At 35.5% G+C, this 21,380-nt stretch overlaps 1 protein-coding gene and 1 long non-coding RNA gene across 5 annotated transcripts; one reads left to right on the top strand and one right to left on the bottom strand.

The window, feature by feature from the left end:
• The first annotated feature begins 4,523 nt into the window (after positions 1-4,523).
• Positions 4,524-8,903, top strand: LOC124380300. Of its 4 annotated transcripts, none has more exons than XR_006924656.1 (7): positions 4,524-4,600; positions 7,022-7,126; positions 7,321-7,646; positions 7,743-7,848; positions 7,935-8,037; positions 8,645-8,737; positions 8,853-8,903. It is a non-coding gene; the product is annotated as an uncharacterized LOC124380300 (long non-coding RNA). The 4 variants fall into 4 exon arrangements; XR_006924651.1 differs by lacking the exon at positions 4,524-4,600 and adding an exon at positions 5,405-5,772; XR_006924652.1 differs by lacking the exon at positions 4,524-4,600 and having other exon boundaries at positions 5,897-7,126; positions 7,321-7,493; positions 7,584-7,646.
• Positions 8,904-13,221: 4,318 nt separating this feature from the next.
• On the bottom strand, positions 13,222-16,657 carry dap1b (death associated protein 1b). The gene is given in 5 exon segments (XM_046845258.1): positions 13,222-13,623; positions 13,817-13,880; positions 14,152-14,189; positions 14,192-14,238; positions 16,464-16,657. Coding segments are annotated over 5 exon segments (333 nt in total). The 5' UTR covers positions 16,531-16,657; the 3' UTR covers positions 13,222-13,506.
• Positions 16,658-21,380: the final 4,723 nt, after the last annotated feature.

The following is a 21,380-nucleotide window of genomic DNA, read 5'->3' as shown; positions in this document are numbered from 1 at the left end:
GTTCATTCCCAAGAGCTGATCACTATGGCTGAATACACGAGGATCAAAAGTATCCAAGATCCCATTAAGAAAACTACTGAACTCTTGGACATGATTTTGAGTAAAGGACAATCGTGTTGCATCGCTTTTCTGGAGCTGCTGAAGAAAAACGAGGTGAATGAATCAAGACCTGAGCTCAGGGAGTGGATAGCAAACGTAAATATCTCAGGTAGAGCAGATTAATGTTCAGTGTTCTTTATCTCTTTCTCTCTTTGCCTGTCTGTGACTATTTCTTGCTCTGATTCTATATCTGTCTGTCTCACTGTCCATCCATCCATCTATTAATCCATCTCTCTCTCTCTCTCTCTCTCTCTCTCTCTCTCTCTCTCTCTCTCTCTCTCTCTATCTCTCTCTGTCTGCCTGTCTATTTCTCTATGTGTTTCTCTGTGTCTCACTCTCTGCCTATCTTTTTTTCGGCTCTGGCTTCATTGTCCCTTGTCCATCTGTCTCAGTGTCTTTCTATTCATCCCTCTATGTCTCTATCTGTCTGTCTTAATGTATGTCTGTCCACCCATCCATCCATCCATCCATCCATCCATCCATCTCTTGTTCTGTCTCTTTATCCGTCTATATTTGTCCAACTCGCTCTACCACTTTCTCCCTGTGTTTGTGTCTTTCTATTTAACCATATCTCTGTCTGCCTGTCTCTTTGTACTTTTCTCTCGCTCCCTTGCTCCTTTTCTATCTTTCCATCCATCCCTCATTGTTCCTCTATCTTCCATATCCGTGTCCATTCATCCATCCATTCATCAATCCATACATCTATCATTCATCCCCACTCTCTCTCTCTCTCTGTCTGCCTGTCTATTTCTCTATGTGTTTCTCTGTGTCTCACTCTCTGCCTATCTTTTTTTCGGCTCTGGCTTCATTGTCCCTTGTCCATCTGTCTCAGTGTCTTTCTATTCATCCTCTATGTCTCTATCTGTCTGTCTTAATGTATGTCTGTCCACCCATCCATCCATCCATTCATCCATCCATCTCTTGTTCTGTCTCTTTATCCGTCTATATTTGTCCAACTCGCTCTACCACTTTCTCCCTGTGTTTGTGTCTTTCTATTTAACCATATCTCTCTGTCTGCCTGTCTCTTTGTACTTTTCTCTCGCTCCCTTGCTCCTTTTCTATCTTTCCATCCATCCCTCATTGTTCCTCTATCTTCCATATCCGTGTCCATTCATCCATCCATTCATCAATCCATACATCTATCATTCATCCCCACTTTCTCTCTCTCTCTCTCTCTCTCTCTCTCTCTCTCTTCTTGCTCAATGTCTGTTTATTTGTCTTTTACTTCAGTGTCTGTCCATCCATCCATCTAATTTTCTCTCTGTCTGTCTGTCTGTCTTTCTTTCTTTCTTTCTCTGTGTATGTTGTATTACTCGCTGCTTGTCTCTCTTTGAATCTGGCTATAACTTCCTTGCTCCTCGTCTATATGTCTCAGTGTCTGTCCATTCATGTTTCTAAGTCTCTGTCCACCTCTCTGCATTGCTGTCTTGTACATGCTGAAATAAATCCCTTTCTTCATATCTTTTTTATCTCAAGCAGAACAGAAAGAGAACAGTAACACCACTCAAGCTGGCAGTGCGAGTATTATTGCAGGTAACTTCAAAAGCTTTCATGAACTAATATTAAAAGCCACAGTATAAAGAGCTTCAGTACATTACATTTTTTGTTGAATTTCTAACTCCCTCTATAACTTTACTTCTTTTCTCTCTCTACATTCTCCAGATAACGAGGCATTTCTGCTGAAGAATCGGGGTAAACTAATTGATAGGATAAAAACTGTTGATAGAATCGTTGATGACCTTGTAATGACAGGTGAAATGGCAGCAAACGTGCATGCTGAGAAGACAGAGCAGGCCAAGATGAGGAAAGTTCTGGATTACACAAACAGCAAAAAAGCTGCAAAGCTTCTGGTGGATGCTTTGTTTAAACATGCGGGGGATGTCATGGAGGACCTAATCACGGCCTAACTGCTCAGCAAAGCACTTAAAACCTTTTCACTGATGAGAAGCGTTAATTACAGACCAAATACCTCACTGCGTTATAAATTACAGATCTTTTTTAATGCCAGTATATTTCTTTATTTCCATCATGATTTACAGACGTTCATAATCATTCCAGCATGAGTACAATATAGTCTGGGTTAGGTACAGAAACAATAGGTACAGAATTTTACAGCTCAGGTTTTACAATAATTGTAATGTTTTTTAAACTGTGCTGTGTTTTTTAAATCGACTGTACATGACTGTTTTAAAAATCTTATCTGCATTTTTACAAAAACCTCCAGACCATTTTAAAACTGCACTCAGCAAATCACTCATCTAATGCATGTGTGTAACAAGTGTAACAAATCGTGATTAATTTCCAACAGATTTTTTACACTATTTAGACTAATTACACTATTTGGTCAAAGGGTTGTGGACACCTAACCATCACACCCATATGTTTTTGTTAAAAATCCAATTCCAGAATTAGTCCACCTTTGCTAATATAATGACTTTCACTCTTTTGCTGAAACCATCATTAGATTTTGGAGCATGGATTGGAGCAGCCATAAAAGCAAGAGCATGGTCAAAGAGGCATTTGTCCGCTTAAGGTTCATGCAATCAGGTGCCCACAACCATTTGGCCATAGAATGCATTTAATATATAAAGCATTAGCTCCCATTTTGAAAATGCATATTTTTTATATAACATTGGCAACATTGTTCGATTAAAATATTTGAAGGAAATAAATGTTAATGTAACTGTTAATAAAGCAACAAAGATTCTGTGAATATTTGCATATGTGTATTCTATTATTGATGCCCTGGTATTGATGAGTCTAAATCTTAGTGTGACAAAGTTAGAAGACTGAAACAAAAACCAGGTGAACTTGCAAATTCTACGCCATTTTTAGCAAATTATTAGCACTTTTAGTTTTAAATAAATGGGTGCATGTATAAATTATAAATATATGTGAATACTGAGGTTGACCAAACCAGTCAAACTAAAGCCATGCATATTTCAGGTGGAGTGCATTCCATTACACTAGTTGCAGTTTTATGAATAGACAGATTATCATTTTTTTAAGTTGAAGCTTTGCATTTCACATTTGGTCACGTGGATATACAGTACATCTACTGGAAAAACTAAATTAGTTAAATAAGGGAAAATCACTCGCTATTTTTTTTATAATTTACTGGTCAAAGTAGTATATTCAAAAGGAGTAGCAAGAGAAATAAATTTGTTTAACCTAGCTGAGACTCGCTGAACAAGCATGTGTATTTTGCAGGCTAAGGCAGTTGCTGTTCTAAATCACTTTCTTGATTTGTTTGTTGACTGGTATTCTGATGTACATAAAGCAAATAGAGAAATACTAGTAGAGGAAGAAATAAGAATGCTTAGCATTCTTATCCCAAATGTTTTTGAGCTTACTTCTTCATATAGCCTAAAACATAATTTGGCAATTGGTCATCACTTTATATACTTAATATATCTAGCTATCTAATAGGTTGATGGACTGAAAATGGTGTGCAATGAAAAGAAAAGAAAAATTGATCTTGTCACCAAATAGATAAGAACTTAAGTCACGAGCCTGGCTTGAAAATGTATGAAGTAAAATGTACAGATATTTGTGTAAAGAATGTAATGAAAAAAAGTAAAAAGTTGTCCAAACAATAAATAGTGGAGTAAAGTACTGATACCAGAAAAATGTACTTAAGTACAGTAACGAAGTATTTGTATTTCATTACTTCCCATCTCTGGATTCAGAAGGTGCCAGCAAATCATTCGAAGTTGATTTTGATACTCAAAAAAGTTATAATTGTTGTATACATGAATAAGCAGCATATTTCCTAGCAGCATTTTGCCTGGTAGCACTTTCATATGAAGAGACTATTGGGCGAGAGCAGCTCAGTGTAATATCCAACCTTGCACATAAAACAAATGGGATACAAAAAGCTACAAAAAGTATTTTAAGTCTCTCTCTCTCTTTCTCTCTCTCTCTCTCTCTCTCTCTCTCTCTCTCTCTATATATATATATATATATATATATATATATATATATATATATATATATATATATATATATGTTCTTTTTTATTTTCCCTGCTTAATCAATGGATTATACAAATTGCAGCTCTTCTCCAATTCTAATATCACCTGCAGGTTTAGTGAGGAGACCTCAAAGGTATATGTTTTTTTATTTTTCTTAATTGTATATTTACCTTTTTTTATTGATTGACGTTGTTCAAGTTTCAAGTTTATTTTAAAAACGCTTTTCATTGTCTAGTTGTGCAGCCTGTAATGCAAAATATACTGTTTTAATTACAATACTAATTCCAATAATGTTGTTGTTGTTGTTGTTTTGTTTTTCCACACTTATTTGTTTGTTTGTTTGCTTATTAATTCATTCATCAATAATTCATTTATTCATTCAACCATTCGAGTTTCTGTAAAAAAAAAAAAAAAAACGGTACGAGAACACTCTATTGTGGGAAGTGGAATTTTCCGAGTTATCCTGAAGGATTAACAACAGAACCAGTGGCAACGTACCATTTAACATGGCTTAACACTTTCACAATGTCGGTGTCTTTTTTTTATTATTATTTTTTATCCTGGATTATGCTGTAAGATGTAATAGGTTATACTTATCCGTTACATATGGCCCTTTAAGCAAATATGAATTAGTCTGTACGTTAGCTAGCCTTAACAAACATAGCTAACTGGGAAACTGATGCTATCTAGTTTATTGTGCTAAACTAGCTATCTTTGATCAAAGTAAAGATGTTGGTCGTGTTTTATTTAGTTGCACACTTGTTAGTGAGAGGGCACGTATAGCATAGTGAAGCATCTCATCTAAGGACACTTCAATAAGTTTAAAGTCTAGTGGAGTTTCTGGTGTAAATCGGTTGTATAACAGACTGTATATTAAGTCAAGTCCTATGCTGCAGTTTTTTTAAGTGATGCATAAAGTGGTTGTAAAGCTGCATTCGGAAACTTCCCACTCCCCAATTCTTAAATACGTCGCCCAATACCACAGAAACTGCACTTTGCATTTAGTTGATCTTCTGAAGATGATTAATGTAAGAATTCACTATTAAGAGCACTGGGAATTACATTAAACAGCAGAAAACAGAATTTGACCATGATAAACCCAAACATGGTCATCATGGAATATGGTCATGCCATCAGGGGACTTTTTGAGGCACATAATGTTTATTATAGGGACAGCGCATGTAGGACGTTTTGGAGGACAAGGTAAGGGAGGCGAGATTGAGATTGTTTCGACATGTGCAGAGGAGGGACATGGGGTATATCGGTAGGAGAATGCTGATGATGGAGCCACCAGGAAGGAGGAAAAGAGGAAGACCAAGGAGGAGGTTTATGGATGTGGTGGGGGAAGACATGCAGGTAGTTGGTGTGAAAGAGGCAGATGTAGAGGACAGGGGGGTATGGAGATGGATGATCATCCCTAATGGGAGAAGTCGAAAGAAGAAGAATGTGGCTGATCCTAGACCTGACCAACCGAAGCAAGCCCAGATCAAAACCCTGCCCTCACAAGCAGGAACAGTAAACATTAGGCATAATGAGTGCATCACTTCAGCATTAACAGGGGAAATCTGGACTCAGACCACATGACCATTTTCCATTTTTCCAGATCAATCTTTAAGCATTAAGCATATTCTAATTGAAACCCTGCAGTAGAAACTCTGCAGAACAAACTGGCACTGCAGCAGGATGTGAAACTTGACAGGTGTTTATATCTTAGTTTTATATTTACAGCACAAAATCTTGGTACATGAATAAAAAAAAAACACAAAATGTAATATAAATATATGCTGAGTGACTGCATGGTAAGCTGTCTATGATACAATACTATATTAATATTATTATTATTATTATTATTATGATACTATAGATCGGTTTGAGTGGAGTGGCATGCCCTTTATGTTATAATAAAAGCTTGTTTTGCAAGGTTTGCTTCTTCATTTGTTCATAACAAAGGGCTTTGTATCGTTTTTGCACTTGTGCATCGTTTTGAAATTGCACTAGGGCTGAAGCTATCGATTAATTTTAGTAATCGAGTAATCGTTAAGTACTTTTTCTTTATTAAAGAGCAAAATTAAATATAGAGAAAATAAGACGGGTCTCTTAAAATGAACGTCATTTGTTTCCTTTTAAGGAACAAATTACATTTTATTGCTGAAATTGCATTTGTATGTGTGAAAACGAAAACTATTTAGTGCATTTATTTGCCATTACATCAAAATGTAATGTAATCGAATTTTCTTCCCTAATTTAGACTGTATTTCTCACAATTCAGACTTTGTTTCTCGTAAGCATAAAACATTTCTGGTGCATCCACCAATAATCATGTTTAAACAAGTCCTTCACCTACTTCATCTGTCTTCTTCCTTCTCCTCCGGAGCTGATTGTGAGACAGGGTTTTCTCCAGGGATCAGAGGCTCAGTTTAGGGGTGACGCTGCCCAATTGGATAAAAAAAAAAAAGGTTGGAATTGTGAGAAATAAAGTCGTAATTGGCAAAATCTTTGTCTTTAATGTAGCGGAAATGGGCTTCCATATGAAACTTTTCCTCGCTCGTCACTGTTTTCTCCTCGTTTAACAATTTTTTTAATTCTGCAGCATCTTCTGTTTTTCCTGTTCGGACGGCTCCAGAGTTGTAGAATAGCAGGAAAAGTCAGGGATAATGCTGTGAGGGGAAAAACAGTGCTCCGTTTGTAGTTCAATGGACTGCCTCGGTTAATTTGTTTGTACACTGTTACAATAAAATCTACTGTAACTATAAAATATTAGACATTAAATTTCCCCAAAACCCACAAAATGTCCTGGCAAGTCTCGGAACGCTTCCCCCATGCTACACCCTGGACACTTGATTTGAAACTTTGGAAGTGAGGATGGATGGAGAAGAATGATGTGTACAATTTCAACCCTGTAAAAACTGAATAAATTAATAACATGTATTTTTTTAAATGTTCCATAGTTTTCCAACAAAATATCGAGGACCATCAACATGCAAACGTTGACAAATCACAAGGTCCGTAACCTCTATCCTGAACGAGAACCCTGTGTTCATCCTCGCAGGCGGGTAGGATGTTGTCTCTTACACACACACACACACAAACAAACACAAACAAACAAACATTCACACACAAACACACATACACATAGCAGCTTAAAATTGAGAAAATGTTGAATGAACAATTAATCCATAAAGTGTTTAACATTTATATGACTCAGGTTCTTACTCTGTAGCATTACTGATTAAGGGTTTCTCCACAGGGGATTCCTCTGTCCTTGGTGACAACAGCTACCTGTGTGATCGGGGCAGTGTAACTTTTCCTGGTCCTCTCCAGAGGAAAACTCAGGAGTGTTTACAACAAGTGGATGAACCTGGTCAAAAAGAAGCCTATTTCTTCTGGCAAATAATGGAGCTCTTTTGCAATAAAAATGGAGTAAATGTTCATGATGTGTCATAAATTATTGGGAACAAAAGTATCCAGTATTTCTATTAAATTACAGTGTATTTGATGTTTGTTTTACAGAATTTGATGCTGGCTGAAGTTGCCCTACTCCTCTTCAAAGGCTAAAACTTTCTCAGGGACAGGGTATCGAAAGCTAGCTTATTATAACACACCAGTTTTAATAGAGTTTGTACTGTACTTTTATGTTTTTGTCAACTAATGTGACCATTCCTGTGACAGCTTGCCGGGGTTAAGAACCAGGATGGCCGGTGTCTTCCTCTGGCACAACTTTTATGCGCCGCTGAACCACAGTACGAGCGCTTGGTTGAAATGGGAAAAAAGCTTGGTATGAATCAGTGACCATATTTCTCTGGTCTTTTCTGAACTGTTTCATGTACCCTGATGCTCACATGTTTGCTCTTTTATCTGCAGACTCTGAAGGGCAGACCTATGCAGCACATCTCTGCTACTTGTTGGCGCTGAAGGAGCTGTCATCCAGTCAGGGGTCAAGTTTTGAACTAATTGGATGTAAAAGGTATTTTTTTTGTGTGTGTGTGTGTGTGTGTGTGTGTGTGTGTGTGTGTGTGTGTGTGTGTGTGTGTGTGTGTGTTTTTATGATTATTCTTTCCTTACTTACTACTGAAACATGTTTCTCTTTGTACCAGTTTGCCAGTCAGTCAGCCAGCCATGAGGGAAGCTATTGAGAGAACTGAAGTTTTCTCATTTTAAATTTGGCCCAAAAATTCTAATCAGCTAATTTATTTAAGTTAATAGTCATATTTGTGTTCTCCATTATTTTTTGGATGAAAAATGATAACGATGCATGTAGCTGCATAGATGCTTCGGATTGATCATACAGAAGTCATAAATAGTCCTGAGAATTTGCATTAGCAGAGTGTTTAGGCTGCATATTTATTTACTTGAGTAAAAAATAGGTGAAAATTATGAATACCGTTCACCTCCTTTCCGATTATTTATTTGTATTTATTTATATATTTATTTGTCTTCCTTTTTTTTATATTAAGACTGTGTTGTATCTTAGATTTTAACAAGCACACCTCATTCACGCCTGCAAGAAAAGACAAGTGCGTGAGGCCCTTTTATTCTTATTTTAATTAAATGATCGTCTGTCTGTTTAACAGATGAGTTTGATTCACGGTACATTCCAGGAGAGCTGTTGGATCTGAGCTGTTGGATCCGTCCGTGCAGGAGTACACAAGGCAGATGGTAAACAGGTGATATGACTGCACATCTAGAGTTATTTGCAATAATCATCGCAATCCATTACAATTTATAGACCTTATTAGATTTTCTTATTAGAATGTTATTTTGTTTTATATACACAAACAGGTAGCCATTAAATATGTGGGCAAAGGTCAGAATGATAAATTTATCACCATGGTAAGTAAATATACTGTACTTTTGAGATACTACAGAGATATCATTAAAATGACAATGCTATAGTAGCCACTTTATAGATAAACAGAGCTCAAAATGATGTGTGCCTTAACTTGTTACTAATAAAGTAATTATAAACTCGTAATCATGTTACAGCTTCATATTTTATCCCCGATGACCCACTATTGATGTAGTAGTTACTTTAAACCCAAACTTACTATGTCTGTTACATGATCAGTGGCGACGTCAAGGCAGAGAATCTTCTAATCAATACCAGCACTCTGGATGTGAAGCTGGATGTGGAGATTTGCTAAAAGACACCCCTTACACAAGATATGCAGGTAGGTGTAGTATGAAGGAAGTATAGGAAAACCAATCAAAGACCACCATTTTTGTGAAGATTCCTGATGGTGCTAATTCTTACTTTTTCACTAAGGCACTTGGGCTTTCTGCCCTCCTGAGTGGATATGTGAGGGACAGTATTTGGGTTGTCCTGCTACAGTCTGGAGTCTGGGTATACTCCTGTTTAACTTGGTGTGCAGGGACTTGCCCTTGCATACAGAGAATGACAATGTTTATCAGAACCTGCACTTGGTTTCTGGTCTGTCTGGAGGTAAGAAACTGCAAAAGTGTATAAAGCCCCCCAAATGAATAGAATTTTAGATTAAATCGGATCTAAATGTTTAATTTCTTTATAAATGATGTCATCCCTGCACATACAGGTTGCCATGATCTGATATGGTGGTGTCTGGAACAAGACCCTTTTTCTCGGCCGACCTTCGAGGAAATTCTCAGTCATGAATGCTTTATGGGACTTCCGAAGGTGATACAGTACAAAGAGAATTAGTCCTGTTTTTAATGAGTTCAGAATAATCTAGGTTTTGTGGGTAGTACTGGAGCAGTATTGAGCTTTAAAAAAGAGGTTGTACCTATGTAATTAGGAGGGCAAGCAAAGGTGCATAGAAATGCTAGAGTGATTGTATATTTCATTATTATTTATTAGGGGGCAGAGCACCAACAGTGTACAGACATCCTTTAAACGATGTATGTTTTGCATTTTATAATAGTATATGTTTGCCATGTTCTAGTTGTGTAGGAATATTTCAAATGTTTTTGATTTCATACATTTGTGAATTCTCAAACTGAAAGTTTTGCGCTTTTTCCCCCAACACCTTTAGTCCAATAATCATAAAATCTGGAAGCAACCATCAGGAGATGAATTTTCCTCCCTCCAAAAAAATCACATTTTACTGCCAACACAAAAAAAGCAAAGACTCCTCCATCCTTAAGACATTGATGAGCTCGGAACTTTGTTACAAAGCACTTTGAGAGTGAGACTGAGACTCCTGTGTTGTATAGTAAATACATGTGCCCTAATAAAGTTGCCATATTAACAATTATTAGTTTTTCTTTGTTATATAATGTTTTTATCCATTTATTATTAGTGTTAGGATTAGTATTATCAGGAGCCAAATAATTACATAATGAATTTACTGATTCATGTGTTTAACTGATAAACATTTGCACCACACATTTACATCAAATTATATATTATTATTGGCCAAAAATGATGTTTTGGAAAATGGTGTCTGAATTAAATCCAAATCACCACTCTTTCACTATTATTTAAAAAAGACATTAGTAAACTTTCAGAATTCATTTGACCTACTCTACAATTTTAAATTTTGACCAGAAGATGGCGACAGATAGATAGATAGATAGATAGATAGATAGATAGATAGATAGATAGATAGATAGATAGATAGATAGATAGATAGATAGATAGATAGATAGATAGATAGATATATATATATATATATATATATATATATATATATATATATATATATATATATATATAATCTAGATAGATAGATAGATTATATAAGATTATATATGATTATATATATAGATTATATATAAGATAGATAGATAGATAGATTATATATATATATATATATATATATATATATATATATATATATATATATATATATATATATATATATAAAATCTATCTATCTATCTATCTATCTATCTATCTATCTATCTATCTATCTGTCGCCATCTACTGGTCAAAATTTTAAATTGTAGAGTAGGTCAAATGAATTCTGAAAGTTTACTAATGTCTTTTTAAATAATAGTATATATATATATATATATATATATATATATATATATATATATATATATATATATATATATATATATATATTACATACCACCTTCACAAACGTTTTTAATCTGGAGGAAATACAGTATAGACCAAAAGTTTTGGTCTGTACTGTATATATATATATATACAGTACAGACCAAAAGTTTATATATATTATATATACAGTAACCAAAATTTTGGTCTGTACTGTATATATATATATATAAACTTTGGTCTGTACTGTATATATATATATATACAGTACAGACCAAAAGTTTATATATATTATATATACAGTACAGACCAAAATTTTGTACACACCTGCTCATTCAAAGAGTTTTCTTTATTTTCATGACTATGAAAATTGTAGTCACACTGAAGGCAACAAAACTATGAATTAACACATGTGGAATTATATACATAACAAAAAAGTGAACTGAAAATATGTCATATTGTAGGTTCTACAAGCTCTGTTAGGGGAGGAGTCATCAATTATTTGCAAAAGTTTTGCTAGGAGTTCAATTTTACTTATTGTTCATAGTTGACTAGCACAAATAGAAATGATAAAAAACAGTAAATCTAACGAAAGACTGTTTCATCCAAATAAAATGTTTGTCTGATTGTATTTTAATAATACAAATGTATCAACCAATTATGTAGTCCCAAATGAGTTAACTGAACAACAGTGATCAATGTACACACGGATGGGGAGGGAGAGAGAGAGAGAGAGAGAGAGAGAGAGAAACATTCATCATATGTTTTGTGTTTGTTGCACATTTTGATGCCAGGGGTAAGAAGCTCCTAATAATATATTCTTCTTTCCTCTCTTCTCTTTTTCCCTCATTTACTGTCTGCTCCATGGTCTCTTCTTTCTCCCCCTACTGTCTCCTTTGCTGCCTCCTCCTCTGATCTGGCAACCTTTTTAGGGACTGGTACTTTGGTGCCCAGAATAAAAGAACAGTCTTACATTTAACAGACAGATGTAATAATGAGTGCATTGTATAAAGCATTACTATAGTCATCCGCTTTAAGATATGCAAGTCTTAACATAGCTGAGGTGAGTCTCCAGGCCTCTTAGTTTTAGGTAAACCTCAGCAGAGATTCTCTCTCTCTCTGTCATCCATCCAATAATTATATAGTGGCACAAGTTCTCCCTTTCTTCTCAGCAATTCTAGGTGTAAGCGTGTGAACACGTTGAATGCATAAGACTTGAGAGCCCTGTGTCTGCTTTGGCAAAGGCCGGGAACAATTGGCATGAGATGGTAACACCATGGATGGTTCACCATTCTATTTTAGCGCAGTGGGAATTTACATTTTTTTAGATTAGAAACAGGTTTGGGGGGAATTGGAAACCTGTGCACAAATGGTTTGTATCCATTATACCAGGTTACACACAAGTCATGTCTAATATTACATTTATTTTGTGATCTAAACAACAGACCTTAATTGACCACTAACACATTTCACATGAACACCTCGCTCTCTTCCCACACAAAAATATTCATTCTGACACATTATAGCATGTTTGACATCATACTTGGAGCTACCTATCCACATGCAAGGTTGCAGAGATTAGGAATAGAGGACATTGCATGTTACTTGTCAATGGTTTCAAGCTCAATTCACACACTCAGATTGGATCCCTTTAGTGCTTCTTCTTTCGGCTGCTCCGATTAGGTGTCGCCACAGCGGATTATACGTCTTCATACCCCCCCGTACATCTGCCTCTTTCAACCCAACCTGCATGTCTTTCCTCACCACATCCTTAAACTGCCTCCTTGGCCTTCCTCCTTCCTCCATCCTCAGCATTCTCCGACTAATATACTCCATGTCCCCCCTCTGCACGTATCCAAACCATCTCAAATGCGCCTCCCTCACCATGTCTCCAAAACGGATCCCTTTAGTGCACTGAGCTGTATAATACAATGGCTGGTTGAAAGCCAGAATATTTCAAACAGCCAGCTGAGTAAATGTAAAGTCTTCATTTCCTAGTGTATTTTAAATGGCATGTCTGGGCCACTCTCAAATCTGACCCAAACCCTCTCCACCCTCCAAGTACCCAATGTGATGTGTCCATTTCAGAGGAAAAAACAGCTTTCAGATTAGAATATGACCACACTATTCTAGGTAAAACAGAGGGAAAGTTGGAAAATAAATAAAACAGACTTTTTATTAATGCAATACGTATTTATTCAAGAAGTAAACATGAGCTCATGCATTCTTTTCTGCAGGGTAATCAGCCTGCCAGCTGCATTTCATGCAGTATAAAACAGTTATGCTTTACACAAAGCTGTGAAAACAAAATCCTTTAAGAGGTTAGAAGTTAACAAGAAGTCAATATGAAAATTTGAGTCAGGTCCTCAATGTGTACCCTTCTGCTCGAGCGCGTGCACACCGACTTCCTGTTTATTTTGCAGACATCCTGGTTCTTCAGCTGTTAACAGTTTTGGCTCAACACTTGCGGGGCTGTTGGATCAAGAACGAGCGCTGCATGTGCAGTTTCTCTACACCGGGTCTGACTTTCCCATGCCGCACTGAAACCGGAGTCTCGGGGAAATCATGGCCCAACTGCAAGTCGGAAAAAAAATTCTATAATAATAAAAAATGTTTAAGAAATGAAGTGTTTATCAGTAAGAAATCCAATTATTTTTGGGGTTAAAATCTAAATCACAAACTTTATTAAATTTAAAGTTGCATTCTAGCCTTCATAAAGTATTGACATGGAATGTTCATAATGTAAAATGGGTAAACACAAACATACTTTCTCTAGGGGGCCTGCCATTAGAATACCCATTTGCTGCATCCGGGAGAAGGTGGTCAGAGACCTGCAACATACCACACATACAAGTGGTGAGGAAATGCAGAAAACAAACAAAAATTTCAAACATGACCAAGAATGCATGCATGGCCAATTTTACATGAGCTATTAATCAGTACTTCATCTTGTACAGTTTCAGTTCCCACCCAACACTATTAATAATCACCGTTTATAGTGCACCAGCAAGCATCTTTGTACGGATTTCTTTTAGAAAATGTCTTACATTTCTCACAATAGTAAAGCTGCTGGATTGTAAAAAGATTAATTCAGCTTTATACCTGGGTTTATCCGCTTTCTTGCTCTCTTCTCCAGGGTTCCATTATCCTCACTGTTTTTCTTAACTACTCGTTTTCCTCCTGCTTTTACTGCAAAAGAAATAAACATGTTGGTTATTCCAAGCAGTCAGAAAAGGGCAATTTTATGCATCAGATCTATTTTTTCCCCTCACTTGCCACACGCTATAAAATTGACAAAACACACACAAACCATGTTTGAGTGTTCATAGTAAGTGCTGTAGAAACGCTCCACATTGCTGGTAATGCTGCATCTACTATATCAAACAAGGTTTGTTTGCTATTGTGCTTAAATAATTGTCTGCTAGCTTTACAACTCAAAACAAAGAAGAGAACTGCTGAAATTGTGGAATAAACGTAAAAAAAAAAAAAAAAAGAAAATCGATTTGTTCAGCCCATGCATGATCAAATTCTCAGTTCCTGGCTTGCAGTGAAACGAGAGCTACGGACTGTGAACAGAAACAGTTTGCACATTTACACTTAATCTGTAGGATCGAAAATAAATCTTTCTTCTATTGTTGTCAAAATGAGCAAGCGTTCACCCTGAATCTAAGCCAAGACCTTATTATTTGAAGCACATCTATCCCAATAAATAAATAAATAAATAAAAACGTGTGTACATAATAAAACCAGTGTCTAAACCAGATGGGTGACTCCATAAACCCCTAGGGCTCTAAAGCTGGCACAATAACACCAGCTAAATCTCTTCCTCCGATTAACTGTTGAAGAGCCGTCTATAGAAATCAAGCCAACAAAAAGGCCAACCCTGTTAAATAAACAGTCAAAAGGTGCCCTCTGTTCCACATCAGACTACTTCTGATCATCATCACTGTACCCCGCAACATTGTATATCTGAAATAAAATGGACATTCGGTGCAACCCAGATGAGGATGGGTTCCCTCTTGAGTCTGGTTCCTCTCAAGGTTTCTTCCTAATACCGTCTCGGGGAGTTTTTCTCTTGCCACAGTCACCACCGGTTTGCTCATCAGGGACAAACTTACTTATAAAGAACATACTCACTTTTAATCAACACATTATCTGTGTAAAGCTGCTTCGAGACAATCTTCATTGTTAAAAGCGCTATACAAATAATGAATTAAACATATCAAACCGGATGATTTAACAGAATATACAAGAGAAAATCTAAACGGTATTAACAAAGGGAAACCGGTGCTATTTTACACAGAGTCCAGCTGTGATTCAGGTATAAAATAAAAATCACGGCAAAACTATTTTGGAGCAATGTGAAAGTTGAGTGCTGAGAGACATAACTGACCATTAAATATACAAATTTTGAGGCACAAATTTTTTTTATGAGGCAAAAAAAATAAATAATTATGGTCCATACCAACAAAGAAAATAAATAATACTTTCATAATGATAAAGAAAATTTCACTGAAGTTGTAGCATTTTGGATTGAGCTCATTTGGTTAGTTTAGCTTACTTTAGACCGCATTTAAAAACAAAAAAAATTGAGAAGCAACAGCTTTTTGAGCAGTTATTATAGACACTTGCTACATTAATGCTAATCTTGATTAATTTGAAAAACGCATTTTCATTGTCCACAATGAGGAAGTGTTTGTCTTAAGATCTCGGGTTCCCATTCAAAACACATGTGCACCTCTCTTTTATTTATTAAAAAAAATTAAATTAAATTTAAAAAAAAAAAAAAAAACACCTGACCAAAATAACACATGACGCATACGGAAGTGTTTTTTTTGGAAAACGTGAAACGGTTTTAAAACAGAGAGCTTTCAGATCTATCTGCATTAATCCACCATTTACAGATGTTCAAGTGCATGAACCAAGAACCTCTCACCAATCATTCATCATATCTACCTACATTTGTCTTTAGAAAATAAATAAATAAATAAATTTAAAAAAAAAGATGATTCCTTCAAACAATAATTATTTATGCTTCAACTTTACTCTGAAGTCTTCATTAAGCAAAACATTTACCATGTTATGTAACGGGTGTTAGCATAAAGACTCTACATCATTGATTACGTCATCTGGCGACCATTAGCTACTTTCCCCTGAACAGATGGCAACTGTACGATCTGTTGATGAACTGAAGTTGCAGCCATTGTGCAACACTGAAATGTTGATCACATGCAATCTCGAATTCACTCCGAATTATATTAACCAGCTATGTGTTGATCTCCTACATGGATCAGATGTGACAAAAAAATCTAAATCTTTATTATTGCCCTTTTTTATCACATATCGTCCTTTTCCTACTGCTCTTTAAAAGCAATAAAAACACACGTAAACAAACCAAACACCCAAAACAATACCTGCAGGAGGATGTCCAGCCTTCAAAGATAACGTGTTCCTCATTCCAGCTTTAGATAGTTGCACCATGTTTTGAACGTTTCTTCCAATCCTGCAACCAAACACACACAAATATCCTTCCTCGCCCTGTTTGCTCTGTTTTATACTCCTGAACGGAACCTAGCACTGAGCATGCAACAATGTGGAAAGCCTACAGTGCCAAAACAGCCCCAAAAGAGTGACATCATCAGGTAAAAAAAACAACACAGAAAACATTCTAGCAACTCTTAAACTTAGAATTTAAATCCTGAAGGCACCAAATGTGTTTGGTGGTGCTTGGATTTGAATGCATGACTCTTGAGTGAGGTCCTTGAACCTCAATTTTCTAACTGAGATAATCACAAGTCTCTATGAATGAGGGATTTTTTGGGAAAATTCCATTAATTCATGTGTAAACTTGCAGTGTTTTGCTTAACTCTCATGTTATTTTACTGTTTATGATGCCAAAACAACACGCTCATACTGTAAACAGTGCCTGTTCTATAGGTTACAATTAGTTTATGGGCCATGATCAGGAATGAGGGCCCTTTGTTTTTTAGCATTTCAATAAAAAAAATAAAATCATAGACTGATAAAAAGGACTAGTTTATTTCAGCGATTGAAGATTGCGTAGTTTTTCAATCGTCATTCAGGGTGGATTTTTTTTTTACTTTGAATATTGCACATAGAAAACATTTTTTACAATTATAATCAAAGTGTTTTTGCCTGGTAAGTGTTTTTAGCGATCAAAGAACAAATGTTGCTAATCTTACTACAAGATGTGGCTCTACACACTGTAGAAGAAAACAGACAGCCATCAACCAGATACACAAAAACCACAAGTACAAGAACTGCAAAAAAAATGGCCTTTATGTGGGTTTTTGATGCTTGTGTTTTCCTTTCACTTCTACATGAGAACACAGTCATTGTGCTTCTATGTTTTGCAGTGCTCTGCTCTGTGAACACAAGATGATCCAATCCAGATTTATCATAGAAATGTGTATTTATTATACATTTTGATATAGTGGACTGTACATAATTAATACACATGCTGCTCTTATAAATAGTTTTATTATAAATGTAAATTAATGTCAATAAATATTTAGGCTAAACGATTTTAATTATAAAGAGTTCACTAAATGGTGTTTCTACACAGACACTCACTTAGTATTTTACAAGAAAAAAGCATTTTATTCATATGTTTTAAAAGTATTTGATTTATATATTATTAGACATTTAAATTGTGATTCCTTTATTTCTACAGAATTCTATTTCTATCACATGGATAATACATTATTTAATCACAAACCCAATGATGTATTGTGTAAAATGACTGCTAAGGTGTGTGCGCTGCTAAAATCCAGAGGCTCCGCCTTCAGAGCAGGGAACAAGACGGCCTTAAAGACAGAGAGGGCCAAACCGTTCCGTGCCATCAGAGAGGCGAAGCGCGCACACGCCAAGAGAATCCACGGCCACTTCCAGGATAGCGGAAACACCCGGCGCATGTGGCAGGGCATCCAGGCGGTCATGAACTACAAGACAACATCACCTGCTTGTGACCTCTGCTTGTGACCTCTGCTTGCGAGGTCACCTGCTTGTAACCTCGAACTAAGTGTAAACATATATTAGACATGCTTTTCCTGAACTATTTATTGATTTTGTCATAAAATAGCTAGTATTAGACCAATAAATTAGCAATATCAGTTGATCTGCACAAAAAACTACATTGCAGGATCTGTAGTACTGCGCTGAGGTGAAAGTTTAACACAGACAGTCCACAGTCAGGATTATGGGCCTGAATTATGTTTCTCATCAGCCATTGCACCTCCACATTCCAAGTCACATTCTACACAGGTCATTAACAACATTTTCATTTTTGACTAAACTAGTGTCACTATTTATGTTCTTCTAGTCCACAGTTTTGGTTAGTGTTTGCGTAGTGCTTGTTTCCTTGACAGGTTACACACATTTTGTTTCTTTGAATACCGTTGTATTCACTTGCACTTAATATAAAGTAAATAGCTACACTTGCATCTGTTTATCTTCATATTACATAACACTTGGTTGGTACATTTATCGTGGAAGCCTTAAATATGTATCTTTCACCTGATCCTGGGGATGGAGTGTATATGGACAATTAAGCTACATAATTAGACAAAATCTTTAAGGTACTCTATATGAGCCTTTCTTGTTCAAAGGTGCACGTGCAAAAGGAATGGTAGCCTTTTTTTCTGAAAGTGTATCATATCACACATGAATGTAGCACTGAGTCTTTTAGCTATACTGTATACTGTTTAACATCCAATTCTGTCTGGCTTTAATAATGCGATTTTGTGTCCCATTAGGATCTGAGAAGGAGCGCTTAAAGTTCTATAAAGATTTATGTTTCCTTATTTAATTGTATGCATGATTGTGTTTCATGGAAATTTCTCTAGGTAAGAAAAGACAGAGATTTGTGGAAACAAATCATATCTTTAAATATTTACATAAAAGAGTGCAGCTGCAAGGACCATCTGATTTCCAGTTGAATAGGATTTTTATTTTTTTATTAATAATAATTCATTAAATTATAATTGTATAAAATTTTACATAGCATCTGCATCGAATTATTTCCTTCTCTTCGCCGCCACATGTATGATGAGGAAATATCTGTAACTGGCAAGAGTGATAAAACAAAACGAAGATTTTTCCTCTTACGTTTATATTTTCCTAAGCCCATTACATTATTTTTAATTAGTTAAAGCAAAGAATAAGCAATGATATAACAAATTTGCCATTACATTAGTTTTTGTTGCAAAAAATAATTAACAAACTGTAAACTGTGTGTATGGGCAATGTGGAAGAATCATTGTCTGAGAACCTTTTGTCTCCTTGATAAGGCTGGCGTTTCAAGGCATCAGTAGTGTTTTAGGTTTCTGGATAATTTGTTGCAGCTTTAGAAGTGGTTCATGTAGCTGTTCTTACTCCTACTGAGCATTAATCACATACTGCAATATCTTTATATAAGCTTGGCTGTATTAAACCTCTGTAAGGGTTTTAAACAATACTGCACTAAGCATAAAGACAAACAATATATACATGCCTTTATACATACATATTTAATGAAAGGCATAAGGTAAAAAGGCTGCAGAACTAAAATTTATTTAAAAAAAAATCATTGAAGACGTATATGCTAAATAATTACAAGGTAAACAAGCAACAAGGTTTGGTTACTCAGGGGAGGCAGACTGCTCAGAACAAAACACAATAAGAAGAAACACTGGCTAGGCAATGCATCTTTATTCTATTGTTTTCATGTTGTTGTTTTTTTAAGTACAAAGCAATATCTTCAAATAAATAACTAATATTGAAACTGTAAACTCTAAAAATGCATATCTTGTGGTTTCCATTATTTGTATTTGAAGAGGACATGAGATAATTATGAATATACTATAACGTATGAGTTTTGTAATTTAATCAAAAAACACTGTTGAGAAAACATTGGAGTTTGTGCAATTGTAAGAATTAATTTATATCATACACAAATTCTGAAATATATAAATGTTAATTCTATTAACGGATTACAGATTAGTTGCATGTACCCCTGACCCCTGACAGGACAGGTGTATTCTTTACACCTTTTCCATGCTTCCATGATCTTCATCATACATTTAATTGGCTCTTTCTCTAGTTTCATCATCTGTTCCTTCTTTAATGGTTTGCTGACCTTCCATAAATATTTACACTGATAATGCAGACTTTGAACAAAAGCACTTTAGAACACAGTCACAGTCTCTGCAACTAAGAATAAAGAACACAATTTCAGCAACCCTGCTCTTCTAAAACCCTGTTGTTGAAAGAATGGTTTTCCACAGCTCTATTATTGTAGTTTCTATTAAATCCATGCTTTGCACACTTAAATATTCATCCCAATAAATTCATGTATAATGTGTATAAAAGCAGCAACCACAGATTTGATATTATTGTCCATGACAATCATTTGAAAATTTACATGGGAAACTGTTTGCCCAAAGTACTCCAGCAGGTGGCATACAGAATGTGTGCAGTTCTGGGGGAAATGGGCAATATTTGTGAGGGAACTAATGACTAAATGACTATGTACCAAAACTAACCAAAAACGTACCACATGGGGGCGCCCTTGCTAATATTAATGTTTTGTGTGTGACTGGGAAGTATATACAGTACACACACAAACACATACACACATTTTAAACTTTTAAACTAAACGAGCCTCTGTGGAATAAATCAAGCAGAGACAAATTTTGAACTGGAAAAAAAGAAGTACGAAAGGTTTTTTTTTTTTTTAACACCAGTATGTTGTGACAGCAACACTCTCTCTACACCTGCAAACAACTCCAAGACCAATGATCTCTGTCAGTGCTACACAGAATGAAACTGCCAAATGTACCTCATCTAACAGACACTGAGAAATTACAGATCATTTCATGACAGGGACACACTGCTGCCACTTCTATATTTGTCTCACCATGTCACAGAGAGAAAAGGAGTAACCACACACAGTGGACCATATGCTTTCATATAGACATTGAGGAGGATCTTCATCCATTGGCAGCGTGTAAGCACACACTTGTAACATATATATATATATATATATATATATATATATATATATATATATATATATATATATATATATATATATATAAACGACTAATATTTGACTTATAACCAATTCTAAAGGTAAACTGCAGTCAAGACAAGCATAAATATACACTTCGCAAGGATATATGGTGTCAAATTGAATCTAACTTCTAACACTTTAAATAGCAAGTGTTGATTTAATAAGCTTTAAATGTTATTAATATACATCAACTACAGTTTAGTCAGGTTAAGTTAAGTGGCTTTTATTATACTATCTGTACACTATGCAGTGAAACAAA

This window comes from Silurus meridionalis, chromosome 3 (genome assembly GCF_014805685.1).
Source record: "Silurus meridionalis isolate SWU-2019-XX chromosome 3, ASM1480568v1, whole genome shotgun sequence".
Classification (NCBI taxonomy): domain Eukaryota; kingdom Metazoa; phylum Chordata; class Actinopteri; order Siluriformes; family Siluridae; genus Silurus; species Silurus meridionalis.
This window is presented reverse-complemented; position numbering and strand designations above follow the sequence as displayed.